Source organism: Panthera leo, chromosome B4 (genome assembly GCF_018350215.1).
Source record: "Panthera leo isolate Ple1 chromosome B4, P.leo_Ple1_pat1.1, whole genome shotgun sequence".
Classification (NCBI taxonomy): Eukaryota; Metazoa; Chordata; class Mammalia; order Carnivora; family Felidae; genus Panthera; species Panthera leo.
In genome coordinates this window covers 13,827,291-13,848,644 of record NC_056685.1, presented here as the reverse complement: position 1 = coordinate 13,848,644, position 21,354 = coordinate 13,827,291, and the positions used below count along the sequence as shown (strand labels likewise).

General features: G+C 46.1%; 1 protein-coding gene across 1 annotated transcript in view; it reads left to right on the top strand.

Annotated features, from left to right (window-relative positions):
- FAM171A1 (family with sequence similarity 171 member A1) overlaps nt 1-21,354 on the top strand; it is a 133,913-nt gene that overhangs the window by 61,481 nt on the left and 51,078 nt on the right. The window contains exons 2-3 of the mRNA XM_042944991.1: nt 10,345-10,572; nt 19,844-19,936. Of these exons, the coding sequence (XP_042800925.1) occupies nt 10,345-10,572; nt 19,844-19,936 (321 nt within the window). The remainder of the gene's footprint in view (nt 1-10,344; nt 10,573-19,843; nt 19,937-21,354) is intronic.

Genomic DNA, 21,354 nt, shown 5'->3' with positions numbered 1-21,354 from the left:
GTTGTTGGTATTTGAGGATTACATTTTCTACTTCCATTACAGAGTGTTTCAGGTGGGGCGAAAAGTCAATGTCATGCATGTATACATCAGTATTCTCTATATATCATAGCTTCTTTGTGAATGTTTATTGTGTATGTCAACATTCTCAGCAACTTGGTGAGGTTGGGTAGAAGGTGTTGTTAATGGGATGATCGTAGGTTTGGCCCTCATGCATATTTCTTTTGGGGTGGGAAGCAATCCGCTGATTTATGGCCCTTGACAGCTTTGCCAAGACACAAGTAACATAAGTGAGAGGGACAGACAAGTGTTGGGGGGAGGTGAGAGAACGTGCTGTATGCAGAGCCTGTCAAGACTGTGATGAGAAATAAACTCAAAGCACACGCCTGCAGAGGTAGGCAGCCACTCATGTAAACAGTACCCATTGGATGCCTGCGGAGATCTCTCTCTATTCCAAAGGGAAGCTGTAACTGTTCAGTCTACCATGTAGCTGTCCTTTCACGAAGTTCAGAGACGAGCCAGTTACGATCCAGAGATCATAAGACAGAAAAAGGCCCAAAATGAGATTCTGACTTCCCAGGGTATGCAGCAGCAAACTTACCTCTCATATGCTTTTTCAAGTGAATAAAGATTCAAATGGAAATACAGAGATTGTAATCCTCCACTGAAAATCAAGGGACACATTTACAAGGAAAACCTCCCAAAGTGGGGGTGGCTGTCAGATATTGTGACCACAGATTAATAGAGAGGTTTCAGGGCACTCCCGATAGCATCGACCAGAGCCACAGGTGTCTTAAGTACAGAATGGCTGCTGACAGGTGGACCAGGAGGGACTAGGGCCCAGCGGATTTGTCCCTCTCGACTATACCTACATTGTCCTTTCTCCTCCTGAAGACAGAAATGTTGGTCTTTGCAGAAGAACACCAAACTGAACATTACTTTTATAACTAAGCACATACGAGATTTACCAAATGTTTGAAGTGCAGCTAAAATTGAACAGTTGTAGCAGATGTTTATTGACCTATATATTATAAGTAATGTATAACATGTTATTTATATATAACGCAATGCGTATGTTAACATAATTATGTATAACTAATATAGTATATGTTAATATATAGGTTATATAGGATATGTTATACAATATATAGTATAACATATAGATCTCTAAAACATACGTATATAATTTGCTTGAAGGACATGATTAATTAAATTTTGAGAGCAAATAAAACTGAATGATAAGGTGCATATGCACTATGTGAACCTGGAGAAAACACAAGAAAACTCTAGTGTAACGCTCGCACAAAGCGCATTCTAATTTTGCCTGATTACAAAGTAAAATACACCTTTCGTAATTATGAAAGAAATAAAGTAGATAATTGCCTCTCAGCATGCGCAGCGCCTTAGGACATGCCTGCAAATAGCTGCATAAAGGCAGGGAAACTCTGCGACTCTACCAATACCGTAAAAATGTCAGTACGAGTAACATGGGGGGGCAGAATCTCTTAGAGCAGAGGTCCGGTAACATTTTAAAACTGGCATCCGGGGCGCCTGGGTGGCTCAGACGGTTAAGCGGCCGACTTCGGCTCAGGTCATGATCTTGCGGTCCGTGAGTTCGAGCCCCGCGTCGGGCTCTGTGCTGACAGCTCAGAGCCTGGAGCCTGTTTCGGATTCTGTGTTTCCCTCTCTCTGACCCTCCCCTGTTCATGCTCTGTCTCTCTCTGTCTCAAAAATAAATAAAGGTTAAAAAAAAAAATTTTAAAAAAACAAAAAAACTAGCATCCCATTTGGAAATTGTTTTCAAATGATCGAGTCATGTCTTACTGTTTTACGTGAGACATGAAAAACCATGAACTCCCCCTGAATTTGGGTTAAATCTAATCATAGTGCCGGAGGCGAATGAGAGGATTCTCCCACCGCTTGGCCCGGCGTGAAGCAGCCACAGGAGCTCCAGGCAGCTTGGGAGGGAAACCCTTGCTTGGTCTGCCAGTGGAAAAGGACTCCTGTCTGCAGGGCCCCAAGGCCAGCCTGGCGAACGCTGTGTTCCCAACCGGCTGGGGGTTGCCGTGGAAACCAACAGCTCTAAAACCCAAAAGGAAAGAAAAAATTAAAATCCCAGAGTAAAGACTAATTTGAGGGGATATGAAAGGGAATGAAGAACAGCCAGAGGGAGCCAAAAACTTCACAGAAACAAAAACAAAACAAAAGACGGCGTCCCCACACTCCACTTTCCCGGCCCAGATGAAGCCAGAGTTTGTTGGGTTGCATCGCAGAGGCCGTTTCAGAGAGCAGGTGAAAGCAGCCTCCCAGCCCCGTCCCCAGCGAAAACCGCAAAGGGCTTTGCAATCTGGAGCAGTCCGCGTTAGCACATGACCGTAAGAGAGATGTTGAGATGTTGGCTTTGGAGTTTGGGTGAGAGATTATAAAATAAATGTGTTCTGTCGTTTGTAGGGAAATAACTCGGGGTATAAAGTATTTGAAGAAGAAGGAGGAGAGAGAAAAACAAGGCCCCTCGGTGTTTGTGGGCAGCACGGTAATAAAACTGATGGGGGTTCCCTCTGTCCCTCTGCAAAGTGTGACCGTCTTCCCTTCCTCTGCCTCCAGATACGTTCCCTTCCTCTGCCTCCGTTCAGATACGTTTGCTCTGCACTCGCCACTTAACTGGTGGCTTCTCTGAGGCCAACAATTTGAAACAGGCTTGTTGCATTTAGTTCTAAATCTGTGGCAGAAGAAAGGAAATGACTAAAAGATAATGTTTCATTTTCTACCCACAAAGCAGATGCTCTCTGTTCTACTTCAAATGGACTGGCTTGTGCCCACAGAGCCAAACTGCACATTTGCCAAGAGCAAAGGAGCTCTGAATCATGGCGGAGGGAGAATGCCCGAGTGCTTGTTGCTTCCTTCTTGATTCTTTCACTGACCGATGAAATTTTGAGAAGAATGCTCCAGAGGCGGTGACTGAATTCCTGATCCTGAAATAAATTGCTGAGTAAGAATATGTAGCGAGGAGAGTCCTGAGCACACATTCCGGGGGTCCGCCCACCGCGAGCGGACAGAATTGGAACACAGGATGGGTATTATGTTGGTCGGGGTTCTCCAGAGAGACAGCATCAATAGGATGTATGTTTATGTAGAACGAGATTTATTATACAGAACTGACTCATGGAGGCTGACAAGTCCCGGGATCTGCAGCATGATTCAGCAAGCTGGAGACCCAGAAGAGCCAAGGGGTGGTTTCAGTCCAAAGCCTGGCAGACTTTAGGCGCAGAAAAAAAAAAAACAACCTGTATTTCAGTTCAAGTCAGAAAGCAGGAAAAGCCAGTGTCCCAGTCCAAAGGTAGGAGGAAGTTGGGGGAGGGTCAGCCTTTTTGTTCTATTCAGGCCTTCGACTGATTGGGTGAGGCCCACTCATGTGAAGGAAAGCAAATCTGTTTTACGCAGTCTGATTTAAATGTTAATCTCACCCAGAAACACCCAGAATATTGCTGACCAAATACCTGGTCACCCCATGGCCCAGTGAGGTAGACACATAAAATTAACCACCACAGATACTGAGAAGTTGGGCCAGAGGGTGGGAGGAGACCCTAGCGGGTACGTCCCAAGGAGATAGCCCTCAGCTGTACAGCATCCTGCTAGGATAGTGCAGAACTTGAGGAGTGCAAGCACCACGACCCACTCTAGCTGGTTTAACTAGACAAGACATCATTAAAGCATGTAGGTAACTCACAGGAGTTCTGGGAGGACCAGGCTGGGCAGCCAGAACAGTGCCTAAGCCAGATGGCAAGACTGAGCCCAGGACGCCCTGTCCCCCTCCTGCACTGAGACAGGGCGGCTTCCACTGCTGGCCCCAACCCACAGGCACCCTCCTCTGGCCAGAAAAAGCACCTGCGTTTTTACGTTGCTGTCTTCTAAATCAGAACCCAGCATGAGGACGTCAGATTAGCAGAGCCCAAGTGTCTCTCCTTAGCACCGGGGAGGCTGGGAAACCAAGTTTCTGGCGTCTGCCTTTGGCTGAATGTGTGATGTGGGAACATAGTCAAGTAGAGAAGGCTGTTCAGAAGATGCCTTTGTCTTCCCACACTACGCATCCCGCCAGCCTCCCTTCAGTTCTCGTCTCTTCCAGAAGCATCCCTCATTGAACTCGATAAACTGTAATCATCAGGGCCAGTATTCGTGCAGGACTTTGCACAGCCAGCGTTCTCTGTTCCGGTTAACAGAACGCTCACAGGCACCCCCTCGTAAGTCCTCTCCTGTCACCCCTACGTCACCTCTGCCTCCACAGAGCTTTTGGGTCTGTCCTCGCTGTTTTTGTCTGTCAACTCCAGACCTTATTGGTCTCTTCTTTGCTATATTTTTTCCTCTGCCTTACCCAGCTTCGTCCTTTTTGCTCTCTGGCACGTGGGTTGGCCTGACCTCCCCCACAGCCCCCAAAACTCTAAACTTCTTAAAAACAGAAGCCGTCTCTTTTTTCTTCTATTTTTAATCTCTGACAGTGCCTAATACCTGCTACACATACAGTTGCTGATCAGTAAATATTTTCTGATTATTGCAGCGCATTAGCTCTCTGAATTAATGCTTTTCAAATGAATGTCGGTAGTGTCTGTTTAAAGCAGTAGTGACTAGGAAATAAATGGAATAACAGCCAACAACAACAACAACAAAAAACCAGGGATATTTAGTCCGTGTACCAGATGATATCTGGAAATGCCTGTAAGTGTGAGTGACTCATTCAGCATACATACTGGTTGCCTACTGTGTGCCAGACATGGAACACATGATTGGACAAGAAGAGAAGAAACAGACAACATAGCTCTCTCAAAGCTGGCATTCTGGAAGAGTCAGGCAGTTAATAAGCACATAAGTTATAGAAACGTGATAGAATTGCTGAGTGTCATGCATAAAAGAAAAAGCAAAGCAGGACAGTATCAGAAGCACAGGGTGGGGTTGGGATCGGGGTTTTAGATAGAACGGTAGGAGGGGCACCTGGGTGGCTCAGTTGGTGAAGCGTCCAACTTCGGCTCAGGTCATGATCTCCAGGTTCGTGGGTTCGAGCCCAGCGTCGGGCTCTGTGCTGACCGCTCAGAGCCTGGAGCCTGCTTCAGATTCTGTGTCTCCCTCCTTCTCTGCCCCTCCCCTGCTCATGCTCTGTCTCTCTCTGTCTCTCAAAAATAAACAAATGTAAAAAAAAAAAAAGTACAGAGGATGGATGATATATTTTTTGAAAAATACAGTCATGGGGCGCTTGGGTGGCTCAGTTGGTTCAGCGTCCAACTTCGGCTCAGATCATGATCTCATGGCTCGTGGGATTGAGCACTGAGTCGAGCTCTGTGTTGACAGCTCAGAGCCTGGAGCCTGCTTCAGATTCTGTGTCTCCCTCCTTCTCTGCCCCTCCCCTGCTCATGCTCTGTCTCTGTCTCTCAGCAATAAATGTTAAGAAAAAAAATTTAGATACAAAGGTAGGAATTGTTAAAAAAAAAAAAAATTGCTTGAGGCAAGCAGAGAAACCTGAATATTTGCTGAGTATAAGGTGATACAAAGAGGTTGTTATATGAATTGGGTATGATGATGGCATTTTGGTTACTTTTAAAGCCCTTATCTGTGGTAAACTGAAATATTTATGGGGAAATAATGTGACCTAATGCAACTGGGATTTGCTTCAGAATGTTGGTTTTTTGTTTTTAATGTTTTTTTTTATTATTATTTTTGAGAGGCTGAGCAGGGGAGGGGCAGAGAAAGAGGGAGACCCAGAATCTGAAGCAGGCTCCAGGCTCCGAGCTGTCAGCGCAGAGCCTGACGTGGAGCTCAAAGGCGTGAACCAGGAGATCATGACCTGAGCCAAAGTCGGACGCTTAACCAACTGAGCCACCCAGACACCCCTGCCTCAGAATGTTTGAGCAGAAAAAGAAAAGAAAGGAAAAAATTGAGTTGGGAGAATAGATAAGAAGAATGGTAGAAAGTTGGTGTTCGAAACTTTGTCAGTGCAGAGGGTTTCCTCAATACTATTATATTTTTCTATATTGTTCTCTATATTGTTCTAAAATTTCCATATTAAAAGTTAGAAAAAATAAGTGGTGGTCGGTAAAGGCCTCGTTCAAGAGGTGACACGTAAGCAGATTAAGCTGACGAGGACGTGAGGGAGCCAGATGCACGGAAGGGTGTTGGGGAAGAGTATACCAAGCATAGAAACATTCAGCACAGGGGCGCCTGGGTGGCGCAGTCGGTTGAGCGTCCGACTTCAGCCAGGTCACGATCTCGCGGTCCGTGAGTTCGAGCCCCACGTCGGGCTCTGGGCTGATGGCTCGGAGCCTGGAGCCTGCTTCTGATTCTGTGTCTCCCTCTCTCTCTGCCCCTCCCCCGTTCATGCTCTGTCTGTCTCTCTCTGTCCCAAAAATAAATAAAAAACGTTAAAAAAAATATTTTTAAATAAAAAGAAACATTCAGCACAAAGCATGCTCCCAGAACCCTAGCCTCCTTGTTGTTCCTTGAATGGGGGGCCACGTAGGAAATGAGGGCTGAGAGATCTTGGGGGGCAGGATAGAGAACACAGAGCCTTTTAAGTCACTGTAAGGGCTTCAAGTGCAGGTCAAACCCAAGAGCATTCAAGGGGCTGCTCCAGAGTCATGCTCAGATATATTTTCTTCGTCGAACCATTCAGGTGCCTTCAGGTCTTTGCTCAGATTGAGACTGTAGTGCATGATCAGTACCGTCCGGTAGAACCATCTGTGATGCTGGAAATGCTCTGTCTGTGCCAGCCAGTGTGGCATCCCCCTGCCCACCTGGGGCCGGAGAGTACTTGAAATGTGCCTGGTGTGACCCAGCAGCTCAATTTCGGATTGAGTTTTGTTTGGGTTCGTTGAAACTTGAATTTAGATGCCCACGTGTGGCTGGTGGCCCCGCCTCGGACAGTGCAGTGTTAGGAGGTGGCTGGCTGCACGCCAGCATTTCCCTCCTCGCTGGTTTTTATTCGGTTCCAGCAGCCAGGCCGTTCTCACCTCAGGGCATTTGCTCCCCTGCCTGCACCTTTCCCTGGGTGCTTCCTGTGTGTCCCTCCCACCTGATCTTATACAACCCCTCCCAAAAGGCCTTCCAGTTTAGTAATCGGGTAGCTCGGCAGGATCCATAAGCTCCCACTGGCCAACGGAGATACAGAGTTCATCTTAATACATACTTAGGTTTGGGCCCTTTATAGTGTCTTCTTTTAACTTGCAAAATGAGAATAGTCTCAGGAAATAGTGCCTCACCTAGTCCCTAAGATCACTCCGTTGGTGGGAACAATTTTGTTTGCTGTTGAATGGATAACCTAATTCCAGATGTTACTCAAGAAAAATGATACCCCAGTAGTCTGTAATAATCACCCAACCATACTGACATTTCCCCCCATCCTGTCACACCAAAAGAAGCAACTAAATGATCTCTTTCAAAGTAGATAATTGCAGAACATAAAGTAGGCTTCTTCTTCTCAGAAGATTGGAAGAAATTCCAATCGTAGAATCGAAGACGTCGTTTATAGTAAAACTCCCTCCTCTGTTGATTCAAGAGTTGGTTAGCTTTGTCCAACTCTTATCTGCTCTTGCGAAGCAGCCAACAGTGAAGAGAGAGCAGAAACCTTGTAATCCCAGTTGTTAGTAAATGTTTCATGACCATAAAGTTGCAGAAATCGTCACTGCCGCCCTACAAAGCCACCCTTCCACTCTCCCTGTTCCGGGGGATTTCTGCTCTGTGAGTATTAATGAAAGCAGAGTTAATTTACATTATAACTTCGCATGCCACCTGGGGACCTAAGGAGTTGAGTCAAATAAGAAAACACGTGTGTGGCATATATCCCGAACATCCTGTATTCAGATAACTGCTAAGATTGGAGGGGATTAACTCAGCATATTTTGCGATGTCCTATCCTGGTTTTCCATGATGTTGATTTTATCCCTCTTTGGACATTAGTTCTCTCCCTGGATCAAGTAGCCAAGTTCAGCTTCCGTAGCATTTATCTTTTCCTGTCTACTAGGTTTCGAGAGATTTCTTTTTTTAATGTTTATGTTTGAGGGAGAGACAGAACAGGAACGGAGGAGGAGCAGAGAGAAAGAGAAAGAGACAGAATCCGAAGCAGGCTCCAGGCTCTGAGCTATCAGCACAGAGTCCGATTCGGGGCTCGATCTCAGGAACCGTGAGATCGTGACCTGAGCTGAAGGTGGATGCTTAGCCAACTGAGCCACCCAGGCACCCCTTGAGAGATCTCTAATACGTAGGCCTAGTATTCTCTAGCTGTTCTTTGTGGTCATCTAGTCAAGAAATATGTTAAGTTATTCCGTGAAAAAAAATGGTGATTAACTGAATTCAGAAGGTCGCTTTGGTATCATAAGATTGTTTGGCAAACTACCAAGGCAGAGGTCCTTGAGCCAAAAGACGTTCTTCTCAGTTTGGTTGCCACAGCGGAGGTAGGGCTTTGGATGTAAAGTTATCACCCCCTGAGAGGGATGCCTCAGCCCTGCACTTCGTTTTATCCCTTTCTCCCCTCCAGCTCCCTTCTCTGTGCCCCGGCCCGGCCCCCACTGGACGCTGTGACCAAGTGCTTTCAAGCACAGTGATGGGAATAACGTAATGGTAACCGCTGTGTTTACACTTGCTCCGTCCGGCGTCACGCTGAATGCTTCCACCTCTGTCTTGACATATATGTTGCTGTCACCTCCACTTTACAGAGGAAGAAACAGACCTGGTGAGGAGAAGTACCTTGCCCAGGGCCTCATGGCCAGAACCGGGTGGAGCTGAGATTCGAACCTGGCATGGGGAATTGCAGTGGAGCTCTGGAGTGTATGCCCCGGGGGCAGTTCCCACAGGGCCAGCTCAGAAGCGACTCCCTCCCCCTCGGTGGCCGGTAGGCCACTGAGCCCGGCTGCCGTGGTCCTGCACACATGAGCCTCCCTGCACACCCGGAGAGTCCTTGCTCGTCCTTGACCCCACCTCTTTATCCCAAGGCTTCAATAGGGCTTTCAGGCTGAGGCAGCTCAAAATGTGTGGCAGGGAGGGGCTGTGTGTGTGTCAGTGGACTTATGTCACTGAGCACCAGCCACTCCTTACACACCCAGGCGTAAAGGGTTCCCTGGAGCAGGATTCACCTCTGATCGTTCTGGAGTACTGTGCTGGTGTCTTGTAATCGATGCGGCCCACCTCGTCTCCTCCTGGGTTATTACAGAGGCCCCTTAACTGCACGCTCCGTCTCCAGTCCTGCCTCTTCCCCGGTGCATCGTTTACCTAGAGCCTGATGTTTCTAAACCAAATTTAATTCCCGCTCCCCTGTTTAAAAACCTTTGTAACTTCTCATTGCCCTTGGGGTCAAGAGTGAGCCTTTTACGTCCCTTCTGAAGCCCTGAGTGGTCTGGCCCCTACTCACCTCTCCAAACCTATCTCTTACTGGGCCTCATGCCCCTCACGCTGTCTGTCATCTTGCAGAAGCTATTCGTGTTTCTCCAGAAAGCATGGTTTTTATCTTGCCTCTGAGCCTTTGCACATGCTGTTCCAGCAGTGCCCCCCTTCGTGCCTGCACCACACATCATAGCACTTGCCTGTCTACTCACTTTTCTTCACCACTGTGACTTGCACAATTACTCACAGTGCTAGGCAGAGTCGCGGCTCAACAAACCTCTCTTGCATGAATGAATGAAAATCATTCCATTTTAGGCTTTTAACGGGAGTCTGGATCTGGATACCCCCGCCCCCCCCCCCCCTTCATGATCTGGGTTTGCCAGTGTCGCTGACTCAAGTTCCTCTATCTTTTCAAATGTGTACTTCTTTTTTTTTTTTCTGCTTGTAAGTTTCTCCTTTCCCATTCTTCAGGCCCTCCTGTTTAAGACACTTTGGAGTGCTTTTCCGTCTAGTCTTCTTGCCCGCCAGCACAGCGATCCTGGGTGGCTCCCGTCCACGTTCAGCAGGATTGTTGAAGACTCTGGGTGCAGCTCTTTCAGACCGCAGGGTCCTTCTGTAGCAGCCCCAGCCCTGTTTGAGCCCTGTTTGCCAGCAACACTGGGAAGGATAGAAAGACTATTGTGTTTGTCACGCAATGTCTTAAAGGGATAGGATTTTTCTCTCAGTGATTTGTTGGTGTGAGCAGGGAGGAGCAAAGCGGAAGGCAGTCTGTGACTTGCATTGGCGGGGCGGGGAGGGAGGAAATCATGGAAAGTAACAAAGGATCTCTACCAAGAAAGTGTTCCCTGGTTACAAGGACTCATCTTGTGGACGTCGATCTAGATTTTCCGAGTGCAGCCCACCTTCCACGCTCCCCAGCAAGGGCAGGATCGTTGTCGAGGTGGCCCAGGTAAATAGCAGTTGTTCTTTGTTGCCTTTTCCTTATTCCAGAGGTTACACTGAAAGTCCACGTCAGTGATGCCAGCACCCACCAGCCCGTCCCAGATGCGCTCATCGAGATTTTCACCAACCAGGTCTCCATTGCCTCTGGCACCTCGGGCACGGATGGCGTCGCTTTCATCAAGTTCCAGTATAAGCTGGGCAGTCAGCTGATCGTCACCGCCACGAAGCATGCCTATGTGCCAAACTCTGCCCCGTGGAAGCCAATCCGATTACCTGGTAAGGTTGTCCCGGCCTTTCTGCGAAGCAGAACTTGTGGTACAGGCTCAGGCAGGAGTCAGGCACACGAGCCATTTTGAAAATAGGGGTTGACATCAGAGACTCTTAAATACAGAGAGCAAACTGAGGGGTTGATGGGGGAGTGGGGGAGAGGGGAAAATGGGTGATGGGCACTGAGGGGGCACTTGTTGGGATGAGCACTGGGTGTTGTACGTAAGCGATAAACCATGGGAATCTACCCCAAAAACCAAGAGCACACTTTACGCACTGTATATTAGCCACCTTGACAATAAATTATATTAGAAAGAAAGAAAGAAAGAGAAAAAGAAGGAAGGAAGGAAGGAAGGAAAGAAAGAAAGAAAGAAAGAAAAAGAAGGAAGGAAAGAAAGAAAGAAAGAAAGAAAGAAAGAAAGAAAGAAAGAAAGAAAATGATTGCCCTCTACTGCCAAAAATAAAAAAAAGAAAGAAAGAAAATAGGGGTTTAGTCTCTGCTTTACTTTTTGGTCCTCTGATGGGAAGGAAAAGTAGGGTCTTATATGAAGGAGGTGGGAGCTCTCACTCAATTTACACACACAATGGAATCAAAAACCGTAGAGTTTCTCTGCATTTCCCCAGCGTCCTGTTGTGTACCTTGTTGATGATAACTGACAGGATGAGATTGGGGCAGCATTCTGGAAGGGAGCTTCAAGGGGCCCAAGAGCCACGCTGGCCAAAGAGGCAGGGGGTGATCTTTCTCTTTTCCTCCTTCTCACCTGCTAAGGGAAAACACACTCCTCTGTGTTTCCTCAGTGCTCTCGCTCACGTCCAGCACTTCTGATCACCAGCTGTGTGGCGGATTTTCCACACATCAAGCAGTTCTCAGATTCTCAGATGCCCACTGGGCGTCCTACGGTTGAGCTCAGTTCTGACTCTGTCTACCTGGGGACAGCACCAGATCCCACAGGTTAAGGGCTCAGTCCCACGTGACTTTCCCACTTCAGATGCCAGTCATAAGTCCCAAGATGTCACCTGTGCTTCTGACCTGTAGATCAGAGGTTCCCCAGCCCCTCCTCGGGTTTGACTGATTGGCTGGAGCGGCTCACAGAACTCAGGGAAAACAGTTGTTAAAAAACAAAAGTCGGCCAAGTAAACTTGAAGGTCTGTTTGGCTTTATTAAGTGATTCATCAGTCAGGCAGCATTCATCCAGCAAGTAGAGGGGAGCTTCAAGGAGTTGCACAAAACAGGGGGCACCTGGGTGGCTCAGTCAGCTGAGCGTCCAGCTTCGGCTCAGGTCATGATCTCACGGTTCATGAGTTCGAGCCCTGCTTCGGGCTCGCTGCTGCCATCGCGGATGCTTCAGATCCTCTGTCTCCCTCTCTCTCTGCCCCACCCCCACCGGCGCTCTCTATCTCAAAAATAAACATTTTTTTAAAAAGCAGCTAACATATGTAAACTGCCTTACAGTGCCTAAAACACGGTAGAGGCTCAATAAATAGCACAGTGACTGGCAAAATACCAATGTCAGTGCTCATCTCTGTGCCACCACACCACTGGACACACACTCCATCAGGGTCCCCATTGCCTCTGGGGACACATCTCATACAGCCCTGGCATCTTCCCTCATACACAAAGTTCTCTGTAGTTGAGTTTACATGTATTAAGTACCTACTATGTGCCATGGAACTCCCCTAGCCACTGAGGATATAGATCTAAAGACACAGAACTTGCCCCTATGGAGTTTATAACTTAGTTTGAGAGTTATGTAGTCAGCCACAGAAGCCATTCCCATCTAAGGAGATGTTTGTGTGTATATGTGTGTAGGGCATCCTGGGGGAGGACTGGTCATCCTAGGTGAGGGAATGAAGACTTCCTGGAGGGGGCGGGAGGGAAGCTGAGTCTGGAGGGTGAAGAGATATTAATATCAGAAGGTGCTGTAAAAAACACACAGGTTCCACGACTCACCCATTCATCTGGGGACACTGATCCAAAAGTCTGCATTTTAACAAGTAATTCCCCACCCCCAGATACTTACAGATAAAAGCGTTCACTAAAGTCGGAGACCACTTCTTTGTGAGCAACGGAAAGCAGATTTGATATAGATACAACTGAGGAGATAGATCATTTGGAAAAATCTTAGAGAAAAGGGGATAAACCTTTAAAGAAATATTTAGCAGGCAAAATGCAGAAAGCCTCCGAGAACAGATGGGAGAGAGTTAAGGGAAAGGACAAAACAGAATTGTAAGTTGGATCTCACATTTCTAGCTGGTGACGGAACAGATAGAACAGATGGGCAATGGGGTTGAGACACCCACCACTCCATGCTTCCTTAAAGTTGACTCAATTGATGCAGTAAGTTCAAAGAAGCTCCCTTCTTCTTCCCCACTCCCCTGTGCTTGGGGCTCTCCCCTGGCTTGGGGCTCAGGCAGAGGTAGATGCAGGTGATGGTGGGGGTGGGGGAGATGGGAGGGAAGGAATGAATGTTGGGCTCATAGTTGATGAGTTCAGTGCAGGGGAGATTGGATTTGGGCTGCCTCTTGGACACAAGGGCATTCAGCCTTTAGTTTGAAATGATTTGAGGGCGCTCAAGGGGTTTGGAGGTAGAGGTGTGGTTTGGGGGTCACTAGCATCATGGAGGTCGGAACCGTGACCTCCCAGAAGCATGGGGAGCAGGCCTGGGACAGAACCCAGAGAAAGCCCACAAAATAGGAAGACGATCTTTACTGGATAATATATGAAGAAAGTGTTTGACCACCTCCATTTTTCACACTGAGAAATCACTGGAAACAAGGGAAGGTTAAATGGTACCCAGACACCACAGCTCAACCTTTGCTGGGAGAGCAGCTGCACAGAATAACAGCAGTTTGTTCTGTAAAGTCACACGGGCACTGGGTTAGTCGATACTGAGCCATTGCCTCTAGGGAAAATTCAGGGTTAGGGTCCTGTGAGCCTCCTGTCATAACATTTTCATCAGCCGAGCAATATATCACCTTGGTTTATGTGCGTTCGGGGGTGTTTAAAGACACGTTATTTAATATGTACTGTTGGTTCATAAACATGGAACTCCTGGCCAACAGCTCCATAACTCATGCTTGAACAAAGCTTATCTAACATATATTTTTCCCATGAGCACCTCCCAGCCTTCCTACAGTTAGGAACACTAGACAGCACGTCAGCGCTGTGCCTGGGGGCCGTTTTAAACAGCAAAATCCTGAAAAGAAGCACAGGAATGTGAAAAACTTGGCACTAAATAGATCACCAGAGGATGCTTACAGTATGAGAGCTGAAAGGAAAAAGCGGAGCATTGCCTCGTCCGACCTCAGCTGAGAATGTGTGCATCCAAGACTCAAATTTTTGACCCCTCTGTACTTGCACGGAGAAAGCATCATGAGGGCACCTGGGTGGCTCAGTCAGTTAAGCCTCCGACTTTGGCTCGGGTCGTGATCTCGTGGTTTGTGAGTTCGAGCCCCGCATCGGGCTGTCCGCTGTCAGCACAGAGCCCGCTTGGAATCCTCTGTCCCCCTCTCTCTCTGCCTCTCCCCTGCTCAAGTTCTCTCTCTTTCTCTCTCAAAAATAAACAAACATAAAAAGTTAAAAAAAAATTAAAAAGAAAGCATCATGAGGATTGATTTGGGGGGTCACAAATGAATTTTATCAAGTAGGCACATTTGCAAACCCCAAATCCACAAATAATGAACATTCAATGTACGTTAATTACATTTGTTTTGACTTTGTTAACATGATCATACTTTAATTGCATTTGTTTTGACTTTGTTAATATGATTCTTGGAGAAAAAGCAACGTTTTCCATAATCTCCATATTCTTAAATGAGTGAAATAATGGGAATAATGAGGTTTAATTGGAAGAGATGGGAACTAGGCATGACACCTGGGTTCCTGCCCCACCCACCCCCAGCTGTCTCACATATGGGAGCCCATCATGGCTTTGGGGGCCCGCCAATGGCTTTCTGAGCCCACGTTCCTTATTTCTAAAACTATATTAATTAGACTAAATAACTTTCAAGGACCCACCATGTCTTTGATTATTTTCTCTGTTTGCCTCATTAACATAATAAAGATACTCTTAACTAGAATCTGACAGAAAAGCTGACCAAACCTTGGACTTGTCCATTGTGAGAGCAGAGTAAACTTTCGTTGTCATGCATGCTTTTGGAGGTCAAGAGAGCACTGTTGAGGGTACCTGGGTGGCTCAGTCCGTTGAGTATCCGACTCTTGATTTCGGCTTAGGTCATGATCCCAGGGCTGCGGGATCAAGGCCCGCATAAGGCTCTGCACTGAGCATGGAGCCTGCTTGAGATTCTCTGTCTCTCCCCCTCTGCCCTTCTCCCCTGTGTGTGTGTGCTCTCTCTCTCTAAAATAGTAAATAAATAAATGTTTTTTTAATGTAAAAAAATAACACTGTCGATATTGCAGATAACTGGACAAGGAATAGAGAAAAGTAGGAAGCCTCCTGGTTTTGTTTGCATGTGCACCCTTGAGAGATTTTGGAATGGATTTCTTTTTTCATCCTTGACAATAGTTCCTGGAGAATGTGTTGGTTTTGCGCTTTCAAGGAAGGAGGTGTAGATTGGAGGGGGAAGCCCAGCATTAGGAGAGCACCCTTTACCTTGGCAAGCAGGTGAAACAAATTCACCTGTATAAAATGAGTCCATCAACTAAAGACTGTAAGCCCACATCTGAATTATTTCCATCTCCATAGCCGTTGCTTCACCAGACCTCAGACCCAGTTCATTTGCCCCCTCAAATGACCCTCTATGTTACCGAGCATTCGTGTCTTAAAAATTTGTACATGCAGATATGTGTATATGTGTGTGTATATATACATATATATGTATACATTACATATATATATTTACATGCGTGCATATGTAGAATTGTGTCAATTTGCTGTCCTCGGGATAAAGTTTAGACCCTCCTCCCCTAGCTGCGTCTCCCTTACACATCTCATGGTCTAGACATCTAGGCAGTTTGTCAACTCTCCTTGTGACTCCTTTTGAATCTGACATTTTGCCCGCTCTGTGTTTGTCCACACTGTTATTCCTTTACTGATGTTTTCTTGGCAACCTCGTCTTATGTCTTCCTGGCTGTTTTCTGCTCCATGAAGTCTTCCTGACTCTCCCAGGTAGAGTTACATGTTCCTCTCTCTCTACTTACCAAAAACCAAACATCTACCTGGTATGATAAGAACCCCCAGACATCACTCAGCATCTCTTCTCTGAAGGGGGTCCAAGAGTCGTTCTGCCACCTCCTACCCTCCGGGGCACTCGGTCGATTTGAGGTGGGCAGTCCCTTCCTTCCTGCTCCAGGAGGCCCCTGTGGTGTCCCTCTTGCCACGCAGCACACTCAGCTACAAGGGACCGTTTTTCTGTCCTCCAGAAAATAAGGTTTGAGAAAGGTTGCTGGAGCAGATGCCTTATGTATGGAAGTACCAAATGTTTCAGGTTAGAAGTGTTTACAGAACACCCCACAATGGTCACGCACATCTTGAGAGACCGCAGGGCCCAGGACATACCCCTCAGGATGTGCGTGAACTCTCCAATGGGACAGGGCGGCCCATGCAGGCAGCATCACGGCAGTGACCCTTTCTTCTGGGCCATTAGGTACCCAGTGCCGTTGGCCGAAGGCGTCATTGTTAAAGAAGGTCAAGTGTACCTTTGAAGTGGTTGCAGAGGATTTACCCAAGTTAGGACTCCCCACTTTAGTCCTGGCTCACACGCATTCCCTGGTCTCCCATCCCCCAACCTGGTGTAGATTTTTCTCCCAACTTTGAACCCCTAAGATGAATTCTTTAATTTCTTACTTTTTTTTTTGTTTTTGAATTTTAAGTCATAATTCATATACCATGAAATTCACCATTTTGAAGTGTGCAGTTCACAAGATGATACAACCAACACCACTGACTAATCCCAGAATATTTTCTGTACCCCTGAAAAAAAAGCCCAGACCCATTACAGGTGACTCACTGTTACCCACTCCGCCCAGGCCCTGGCAACCACTGACCTCTCTGTCTCTATGGTTGGCCTATTCTGAACATGGAAGATAAATGTATCTCTACAATATGTAGCCTTTTGTGTCTGGCATCTTTATTTCTTTTAAACATTTATTTATTTTGAGAGAGAGAGTGCACACATGAGTAAGGGAGGGGTGGAGAGAGGGAGAGAGAGAATCCCAATCAGGCTCCGCACTATCAGCACAAAGTGCCACGCAGAGCTTGGTGCCCTGAACCATGAGCACATGACCTGAGCCACAATCAAGAGTCAGGACGCTCGACCAGCTGAGCCACCCAGGCGCCCCGCGTCTGGGATCTTTCACTTCACATAATGTTTTTATGGTCCATCTGTGTTGTAGCGTGAATCAGTACATTTTTCCTTTTCATGGATTAATAATGTTCCATTATATGGATGGACCACATTTATTTATCCTGTTCATCAGTTGGCGGATTTGGGGGTGTTTCCACTTGTTGGCTGTTATCACTCATGCTGCCATGAACATTCATGTGTATGTTCTTATGCGAACATATATTCTCAGTTCTCTTGGGTCTATACCTATGAGTGGAATTGCTGGGTCATATGGTAACTCTGTGTGTGATATTTTGAGAAACCACCAGATTGTTTCCCCAGCACCAAGATGCGTTCTTTTTTTTAAATGTTTTATTTATTCTTGAGAGAGAGCATCAGTAGGGGAGGGGCAGAGAGAGAGGGGGACAGAGGATCTGAAGCTGTCAGCACAGAGCCCAACATGGGACTTGAACTCACCATGCTCGAGATCATGACCTGAGCTGAAGTCAGTTGCCCAACCGACTGAGCCACCCAGGCGCCCCCCCAGGCACCCCCCTCCTAGGTGCATCCTTATTGTTGCTCATGGCACCGGCCAGCTTCCACTCATTGTGCAGCTGCTTCTGTGTCCCAGTTCTCTTCAAATGTAGAACCTTACAGGTAGGGACTACCTCCAGCATTGATCTGTTGTCTGTGTCCAGCACTGGACCTCATATAAAACGACAGCTGGATAAGTTGACTGTAGAGGGTATATAAAAAGAGAGATCATGTTCAGGGTCAGCTCACTGGTCCCCCCTGGCACTATTAAGAGCCAGCGGTGCTAAATAATGGATATTCTTAGCACTTGATGTTTCTGGTCCCTGATAATTTCCCAGAAACTCACTTTACCTCTTTAGACCTTGCTTTCCTCATCTTTAAACTTGGACTGGGTAAAGTCCAGGGCAGGGGTCTCTGAATTTTAGTCTGTGTCGCATAGTAGTGGAGGACAGACTCCAGAGTTCCAGTCCTGCGCTCAGTATTTACCAGCTGTGGGATCTTGCACAAGTTAATTCCTTATCTATAAACCTGTTTCCTTACCTGTCAAATGGACAAGTTAATATCTATTTCATAGGGGTGCCTGGGTGGCTCAGTTGGTTAAGCATCTGACTTCAGCTCAAGTCATGATCTGGCAGTTCATGAATTTGAGCCCCACGTCAGGCTCTCTGCTGACAGCTCGGAATCTGGAGCCTGCTTCGGATTCTGTGTCTCCCTCTTTTTCTGCCCCTCCCCTGCTTGTGCTGTGTCTCTCTCAAAAATAAATAAACACTAAATAAAAAAATTTTTTAAGAAAAATAATATCTATTTTACAGGGTTGAGATTTAAATAAATTACCAAAATTAAAGCCCTTAGAATAATGTCTGACATGTTACTAAGGGTTCAGTGACCTTAATGAGTATTATTATTCCATAATACATTTATTTTTTTCTCTTGGAATCATATTCTATCCAGAAACTTACAGGCTTTGTGAATTTTGTAGTTAGAAGTCCAGGTCCTTAAGCAAGAATTTTTAAAATGGCACAAGTTCTCTCATCTTATTACTTACCAGAATAGGGAGTAATGTTCTCCTACCACATGGCATATGTTAACCTAAGCACATATTTTTAAAGTCTTTTTTTAAAGTTAATACCTAACTTTATATATTTTCCATTCATATAATGTGTAATTTAATATACTTCTAATGTGAAGGGGCGCCTGGGTGGCTCGGTCGGTTAAGCGTCCGACTTCAGCTCAGGTCATGATCTCGCAGTTCGTGGGTTCAAGCCCCGCATCGGGCTCTGCACTAACAGCACCAAACCTGCTTGGGATTCTGTCTCTCCTTCTCTCTCTCTCTGCCCCTACCCACCTCTCAAAATAAATAAATAAACTTTAATGGATATGTGAAGAGATTCAGAATCTTTACTAAAAAATTCTGGTGAATAAAAACTAGTTGACCATCGTAGCGTAAGCAGTTTTTATATGGGAGATTGCAGTATTCCCGTGGCAATTGGAAAGCCTCTTGCTAATCAGACTTAAATGAAAAAAAAAAAAGTTTCCTTTCTCTCTACTCACAACACTCTGACACCAAATGAATGGGGCTTTTTCTCAAACCAACCAGTTCTCCGACTCTGGACGCCACCTGGGTGTCCTACAATTCAGTTCAGTTCTAACCTTAACTACCCAGAGCTAGTGCAGACCCTACAGGTTAAGGTCTCAGACCCAAAAGACTGTCCCCCACCAGTCCCCCAGCTTCAGACACAACTCCCATGGTGTCACCTGGGCTTCTGGCAACTGGCTATGGATCAGGGGTGTCTACAATCTCCTCTCGGGTTCAGTAATTTGCTATAATGGCTCACAGAACTCAGGGAAACATTTATTTACATTGGCCAGTTTATCCTAAGGGATATCATGAAGGATACAGAGGAACTGCCAGATGAAGAGGTGTACAGATGAGGTCTGGAAGGGTCCTGAGCATGGCTGACAGCTTCTGTCCCCATGGAGTTGAGCCGTGCCACCCTCCTGGCACGTAGATGCGTACACTGATCTGGAAACTCCCCAAACCCTGTACTTTTGGAATTTTCACGGAGGCTTCACCATGTAGGCATGATTGATTATAAAGTTAATATCTAGCCCCTCTCCTCTCCCTAGAGAATGGAGAGGTGGGGCTGAAAGTTCCAAGTTTCTAATTACAGCTTGGTCTTTCTGGTGACCAACCCCCATCCAGGAGCCCACCCAGACTTGCGTCATTAGAACAAAAGATGCTCCTACCACCCAGGAAATTATAAGGGATTTAGGAGCTCTGTGTCAGGAACCAGGAGCAGAAATCAAGTATGTATTTCTTATTATGTCACAATACTAAAAATCCGTATTGTTGTTGACTGATTTGAAATCAGAATAGCAAGAATGCAGAGTCCCCAAAAATTGGAGTGGGCATTTTGATTTAAATGTCAGAATTCCCTTATGTCCATTTTTACTTCTGCAGTATTTTCTTCACTGAGCCTGGGCCTGCTTCCAGAACGATCTGCGACTCTAATGGTGTATGAAGATGTTGTCCAAATAGTCTCAGGATTCCAAGGTATGTTGAATATTGAAAAAGAAAAGTGACTAACTTTTGGCCAGCCACTAAAATCCTATTATAAGACAGCTTCTTTTCAGATGGTGATGGCAGTAAATTTACCCAGAGCTGGATACTATGCATGTTGTCCTATGAGTGCACAAACACACTTGAATTGTGGTTAAACTCTCCCCTGGCTGTGATCTTGTTTGTTTTAAGGCCAGCCTTTAACTGGGTGAGAGAAAAGAAAGGACTTCACCACTCTGTCCATACCACATCTCTCTTTCTTCTCCAACGCTGAGAATATTCACCTCATGAGTTCAGAGCTCAGGACCCCGTCTGAGCGTCACTGAGCAAAGGTTCATAAATATTCAAGGAGGTAGAGTTTCAGTCTTGCGCAGTGAAAAGGATCTGGAGATCTGTTGCACAATAATGTACTTCATGCTCCCAAACTTAAAAATGGATAAGATGGTAAATTAAATACTATGTGCTTTTTAACACAATAAAACAACCCCTCCCCCTTAAAAAACAAAGGAAGAAGTGTTCATAGCCTTCAAGAGTGGCCTTTTTCTCTGTCTTGTCCCTCATTGTCTTAACCCCTCTGGTATGTGGTTGTGCATCAGAATGTGCCCTTATACCTTCTAACTTCTCTTGCAGAGAAACCAGTACGGAAGGCTTGAGAGGGATTTCCCTGTGTTGGTGGTGGGGTTAGAATTGGGAAGAACACTGATGTCAAACGTATTTGTGCCAAAGTCAGTTTCTTTCTCTAAAGCATGGGCTAGAGAGCGCTATTTCCTGGCTCTCAACGTTCCATCAGATTAATTTTTTTGTTTACTTCATTTTAATACCATTTGACACAAATCATTCTCCACCTCACCACATTCCGGTGCCATTTGCAAATGAGGTGACCCCATTTATTCCTTTTTTGAGTGGCTGTGGAGACCCTGCAGAAGTGGGCATGCAGCCGTTATAATTAACATATAACACTGTATTCCTTTTAGGCATCCAGCATAATAATTCGAATTATGTGTATATTGCAAAATGATCGACACTGTAAGCCTAGTTAACACCCGTCACATGTAGCTACAAATCTTTTTTTCTTGTGATGAGAACTTTTAAGATCTACCCTCTCAGCAACTTTCAAATATACACTACAGTGTTATTAACTGTAGTGACCATGCGGTACATGACATCCAGGACTTATTTATCTCATAACTGGAAATTTGTACCTCTTGAGACCCCCACCCATTTTCCCACCTCCGGCAGCCACCGATCTGTGTTTCTATGAGTTCGGCTTTTTTAGATTCCACGTAGAAGGGAGACCATGCAGTGTCTGTGCTTCTCTGTCTGGCTTGTGTCACTTCGCATAATGCCCTCCAGGTTCAACCATGTTGTCACAAATGGCAGAATTTCCTTCTTTTTTCTGACTGAATAATATT